At 57.6% G+C, this 6,000-nt stretch overlaps 1 protein-coding gene across 2 annotated transcripts in view; it reads right to left on the bottom strand.

The window, feature by feature from the left end:
• Positions 1-18: 18 nt before the first annotated feature.
• STK11 (serine/threonine kinase 11) overlaps positions 19-6,000 on the bottom strand; it is a 31,536-nt gene continuing 25,554 nt past the window's right edge. For both annotated transcript variants that reach the window (XM_057377537.1, XM_057377535.1), the window contains 3 exons: positions 5,664-5,857; positions 1,855-2,074; positions 19-720 (listed from right to left, as the gene is read on the bottom strand). In XM_057377537.1, the coding sequence (XP_057233520.1) occupies positions 1,866-2,074; positions 5,664-5,857 (403 nt within the window). In that variant the 3' untranslated portion in view covers positions 19-720; positions 1,855-1,865. The remainder of the gene's footprint in view (positions 721-1,854; positions 2,075-5,663; positions 5,858-6,000) is intronic.

Raw genomic sequence — 6,000 nt, 5'->3', positions numbered from 1 at the left:
AAAAAAAAAAAAAGGCAGGAAAAAAGCCAAGTGGCTGCCAGCACCCCGATCCCTTCTGAGCCCAGATTCCTCCCAAGCTCTGAGCCCTTCCTGGGCCCTGTTCCCTTCCGAGCCCCTCCGAGCCCCCGTGCAGCATGCAGGTGTAATAGAGTTCTGCTGTGTCTTAATACCTGTTTTGTTGGTTTTTTTTTTCCTCATCTGGTTTATTTCAACACATCACGATGTGTAGGAATCTCTAAATATACCGCAAAAATAAAAAAAAAAAAAAAAAAAAAAAAAGAGGAAAATATATAATATATAACAGTAGTCTAAAACATAAAGTGCACGGCAATGGCTTTGCACGACTCTACACGGCCGGGGGGGGGCCCGGCAGGGGGGAGGGGGAGGGTCCCACCCCCCCCGACCCCTCATCCCACCCTTCCCATCGCAAAATTAAAAACAGAATCAGTGTCTTGATTGGCAAAGAGTGATTGGGGGAGGGGAGGGGGACAGCGTCCTGGCAGCCGCAGAGTTCAACTTCCAGGTGTCCGGCGGGGGAGGTCCGGCCACTGCAGCTTCGTGTCCTGGCGCTGGCCGGAGCGGGAGGGCGCGGGGAGGGAAGGGGGGCTCCTTGGTTGGTTTCCTCTGGTTTCCTTTTGGATTGCAAGCACAGTCCAGTCCCAGGAGAGAGGCAGAGCTGGGGTGAGAAGGGGGACGCAGGCTGGCCCGGGCCCGGGGATGCTGTGGGGAGAATAGAGAGAATGGGGTTAGGGAGGGCAGGGGGWGCCCAGTTTGGGGTGCTGGCTCTGCTCCCGACTGTGGACAGGTCACACTCTGCACCGGAGCTTCCTCTGGGATGGGAGCGAGGGGTCTGGGGTCCCTGCGCTGTCCCTGGAAGGTTTTGGGGACTCGCACAGCACAGCCAGGCGAGCCCAGACCTACCCAAAGGAGAAAACGTCACCAAGGAATGTCATTTATGCCGAGGAGGGAGCATTCCCTGGCTTCCGAAGGTTTCTAGGCTAAGGGGGAGGGGGGGAGTGACCCAGCCAGGCTCGGGCAGCCCGCGGGGACCTTCCCCTTCCAGCAGCAGCCCAGCGGGAAGGGGCAGCAGGAGCAGCAGGTCCCGGGGAGCCCCATCCCAGGCTCCATCCTCACCGACCCCCCGCAGGTGACTCACTGCCCCCATGAATTAAAGATGGAGCTGCCACGGGCCTCTGACAGCTGCAGGGGGAGGATCCGGCTTTTATTTCGGGCTTTTTTTCACACCACAAAGCTGGTCGTGATCCAGGAGATAACAGAGCTCAGCCCCAGCAGCGCCGTGACGAGCATGAGGCCGGGGGCGGATGAGGCTGAACATGAGTCACTGCTGGCTCCGTTATGAATGAGGGGTGGGAAGGAGGGGACAGGGCTTGGAGCTGGGGAGGAAGGAGCCGGAAGGAGGGGGGGAAAAAGCAGGGATTGGGCTCAACTTTCCCTGGAAGGGGCAGGGGCTTGAGCATGGCAGTGACCACGGGTGACACGGGAAGGTCCCATGGGGGCTTCTCTGGGGACATCCCGGTGCTCAGTGTCCCACTGCAGCCCTGATGCTCTGTGCTCCCCAAATCTGGAGGGTGGCGGGGCTGGGAGTGAAGCAGGGGCTGTCATGACACAGCCTCACAGGGCAGAGCAGCACCTTGCAAGGGGAGAACAGAGCAGAGCCAGGGGGACAGGACAGGGCATGGCTCTGCACCCCAGCACCACAAAACAACCCTGCAGAGGGATGCTCAGCACCCAGACCACAAAACACCCCTCACCTCCCTCCCGTTACCCATGGCTGGGGCAGGTTCAGATGTCCCCCCATCCCTTGGGCAGCCCTCAAAGGTGCCCCRGCAGTACCTGGGCAGAGCTCACTGCTGCTTGCAGGTGGAGAGCTTGCGGATCTTGCTGCTGGCGGAGCAGGCCTTGCGGGAGGGGTTGGAGGAGGCGCTGGCCCGGCGCTCGCCCTTGGCCCTGGTGCTCAGCTGCCCCGGCTCCGTCCCGTTCATGCACACGGCYTTGGGCAGCCCCTTGCCGCGGCTCTGCCCGTTCTGCCCGGCCTCCTCCTCAGGCACCTGTCCTGCAAGGGAACGGTCATGGTGAGGGGGTGACAGCAGCTCCTCTAAAATCATCCCCTTCCCAGCGCCCGGGATGGATCCTGCTCCTGCAGGGAAGCTGAACGTGTTCCTGTGCCTTCGAGGAGCTCAGGGGGGATCCCGAGCTATCTCCTGGATGTGCAAGGCTGAGAGCTGGACAGTGCACCTCCCTCTCTGCTCTCCTGAGGACTGGTTTGACCCCTGTTCCCCCAGACCTGGGCATGGCTGGTGCAGATGGTGAGGATGCTGTGTCCCCTCCTCCCTGACTCCCCAAGCCTTCAGGCAGCAGCCTGGTTTCTTCTTCTCCTCCTGCTTTCTCTGGAGGAGGGAATGCAGGTCCCAGCCCCAGGAATGAACTTTGGGCTACCCAGGGGCTGGGTGTGTTTGCTGAACAGGGCAGTGCAGCCCCTCCTGGCAGGGCCAAGATGGCTCAGATGTGTCACTGTCCCCTGAGGGGACACCCCATGGGTGCCATCAGCCCCTCTCCCTCCTCAGCTCCCTGTGACTCAGCAGAGCAGGTGAAAAGCCATTTCCAGAGGCATCTCCGGAGCTTGGGTCACATCCCTGCACCCAGGGAGTGGCGGAGGGATGTGGCTGCAGAGCCACTGTGGGGTGGCCCCGTCGGGAACACGGCGCAGCCCCCGGCCCAACGCAGGGCTCAGGAGAGGCTTTGTCAGGCTCCCCCCACCGGATCCAGCCGAGGCAATTTCCTTCCAGCAGGAACGTCACGCTCCAGGGCCCTTCAGTTATGACTCAGAGCTTTGAGTGGAAGCAAAGGCTGTAAGACGATTATGTATAATTTTCTTTAAAGGATGCTCAATCCTTTCTCCGCCAAGGCCGGGCGGGACGTCAGCTCCGCTTGCGCCAACGGTCACCCCACTGCTGGGAGCTGGGGGGGACACGCAGGGGTGGTGGGTGGGAGAGCTGCTTCTCCTCTGGGGGAGCACAGTGGGGTCCCACTTTGGAGCCCTGTGCTTGCTCACATCCCCTCTGGCACTGCTGTGGGTTTGCCAGAGATGGGGAGGGAGGGATGGAGGGATGGAGGGATGTATCCTGGGTTACATGTGCAGTTGATTCCTTTTGGATCTCCCCCTGCATCCCTCCTGATRGGAATGTTGCCACAGCTCCCAGTCACTGGTTTGTGGCCGCTTACCTTCCTCCTCTTCCTCCCCCTGCCATGGAAAGGACAGGGACTGACTGGTGAGGAACAGCTCCTGGCTCTGGGCACCCAACCCTGGCACTGATAGAGCCAGTGGCACCCGCAGTGTCCAGCCTGGCACCCCACAGCACCCCAGACACACAARGGTGGGGGTGCTCTGGTCCCCCCAGGGGACAGAGGGGGTGCCCTGGGCATGTGGCAGTGCCTGGCACAGCGGGAGGCTCAGGAGCACAAAGCTCATGGCCCTGCCATGGATCCCACCAGTGCCTGASCCCTCTGGAGGGGGACACAGCACCCCAGAATCCCCAGGGATGTGCCCCTCAGGGGCTGGCAGGGGTCAGGCTGCAGCCCCAGCTCAGCCCAGCCTGGCTGCAGCACCCCCAGAGCTCCAGGTTTTTTCCTCCCATCCCTCCATCCCACCAGCACGACTGCAGAGCCTCAAACAACCCCATTCAGAGCAAAGCTGAACACTTCTCCTTCCCCTCCCTCAGCTGAACTCGGGCCAAATCAATTAACATTTCTGACTGGGGAGGGAAAAAAGAATCTATCCAAACAGCTCATTTGTCTTTTGTGTGACTCTTCCCTCCTCCCCTCCTTCCMTGCTTCAAAAGCACAGTCCCGGGAGTCTATTATGGATACCAAGGAGGGAGGTGAATCGTGAGCTAATTTTACCTCCTTCACCAATGACAGTTGCTGACGTTCAAATTAATGAAAATAAAAATTCAGCATGGGCTGAAGTCTTGGCAACTGCTGCCCCCGCGGAACCGCTGACCCAGCGCTGCGTCTGCCCGAGCAGCTCCTGCCCACCTCACCCTCACCACGAGCAGGGCTAAATTTAAAATAAATAAAGGGAGGGCTGAGAGAGGAACCAGGAACGTGGCTGCTCATCCCTGCTCATCTCTGCCACCCCTCACATTCTTAATGGCTCCGCATCCAGCTCATTCAGGCACCAAAAAAGGTTTCAAAACAACACGGCAGAGAGGTTTTGAATGGCTGTTTGTCAGACTGAGCACACAGGCACCACGAGCAGCCAGAAATGCATCTTCCTGAGCACCAGAAGCTCCAGTCCTGGCTGTATTTTCCAGCCTCAGACTGAAAAACCCAGGAGCAGGCGCTGCAGGATGGGGCTGCAGCAGAGAAGGGGTTAATGTAGGACAGGAAAAAGCAGAGCTCGGCCTCCAGACCTGAGGCAGCACAAAAGAACCGAGCAGGACSAGTGCTCACATCTCCACTGCACAGAGTGGGGAGAGGATTCTGCCTCCAGGCCACAGCCATCCTCTCCTCCATCCTCTCCTCCATCCTTCCCTCGGATGGGATGTTTAACACCGATTGAACCAGGGCCTTAGAACATTTACATCTCCCCACAGAGCTGCATAAATCTTTAAATAACCCTTTAAAAATGAAAGCACTTCCTCAAAGCCTCTTCTTCCTCTGAAGAACACAGGATTTAATGAGGTTTCCTCTTCCTCCCCCTGCCCCAAACCCAACACCCACCCCCAGCTATGAGTCACACAAACTCCTGCTCTGGCTGCCCAGCAGAGCCAYGGCTGCACTGATCCCCCATGTACARGGGGGCTTTTAATTTATATTTTAATATGGGATCACTGTTAGAAATGTAACACTGAGCAGGTTCAAAGGGATGCTGCATGAAGACTTGGGTGGAAAAACTCACATTTATTCCCTCTGCAGCTGCTCCCACCTCTGCAATGCCTCACAAAACCCACTGAGGGTCTGAGTTGGGACCCTCCTCATGCTGCTCCTCCCACGAGTGTGTTCTCAGTGCTGAGGGGATTCCTGCCCACCACAAACCCTGCACATCCCTCCTCACCAGCCCCTCTCAGCCTTTAGGTCTCCAATCCCTCACAAACAGCAAAAACTACACAGAGAACATGGAAGATCTTCCAGTAATCTGCCTGTCATCTGCCATGACACCTCTGATTTGGGTTTAAATGCTGCTGTTTGCATGAGGAGGGTGAAATTGCTGCTCTGGAGGGGATCCCCAGCCTCAGACCTGCCTGTTTGGGGTTCACCCTGCTCAGCTGGGGAGCACTGCCATGGGCCAGCATGCAGGGGATCCCCCAGATGTGTCATGGACGCTGAAGGCTGAGTCATTTCAGGGCTCTGCTCCCAAATAAAAACTCATTCTAGTTCATTCCAAAGAATGAACTGTGCAGAACAGCAAAGTCCAGCAGCAGCTGTTCCTGGCAGAAAGGGAGGAAGTTGGCACAGAGGTAATGCTGAGAGGGGCATCCTGGTTGATCAAATCAAGGACTGAGGAAATCTGGAGCATCATGGCTCACTCATACAATTCCAAAACCAACCTTGCTGAAAGGATTATTCAGACCTGGAGGCCTTTCCTAAAAAGCTTTAAACAGACAAAAAAAAAAACCCTACCCCAACCACTTCTCCCCTACCTGGTACTGTGAAGTCCTGAGTGTAGATGATATCATCTTCAATGTCATACAAGTCATCRTCCTCTTCCTCATTGTAGCCATGCAGATCTTCCAGGTAAGGCACCGCCGTCATGCTCCTCCACCTGTCCTTTGTCTCGGGGCTGGGAGGGATGGGCACCAGCGCCTCTGCCTGAGCGTGTTTCTTCCTAAACCAGCTGCAAAAAGCCCGAGGGCAGAGCTGGGTCAGTGCACAAGGCATGCAGGAGGCCTCCACGCTGAGATGGCCCCAGCCCAACCTGATATTTTGAGCTGGGAGCTCCACCCGTGGCAGAGCAGGAGGAAGACAAAGGTCTGGCCA

The sequence above is a fragment of the Malurus melanocephalus genome, unplaced genomic scaffold (assembly GCF_030028575.1).
Source record: "Malurus melanocephalus ecotype Western Australia unplaced genomic scaffold, MMel_1.1 scaffold_318, whole genome shotgun sequence".
Classification (NCBI taxonomy): Eukaryota; Metazoa; Chordata; class Aves; order Passeriformes; family Maluridae; genus Malurus; species Malurus melanocephalus.
Note: the sequence above shows the minus strand (reverse complement) of the source record. Positions and strands in the feature narration are given on the sequence as shown.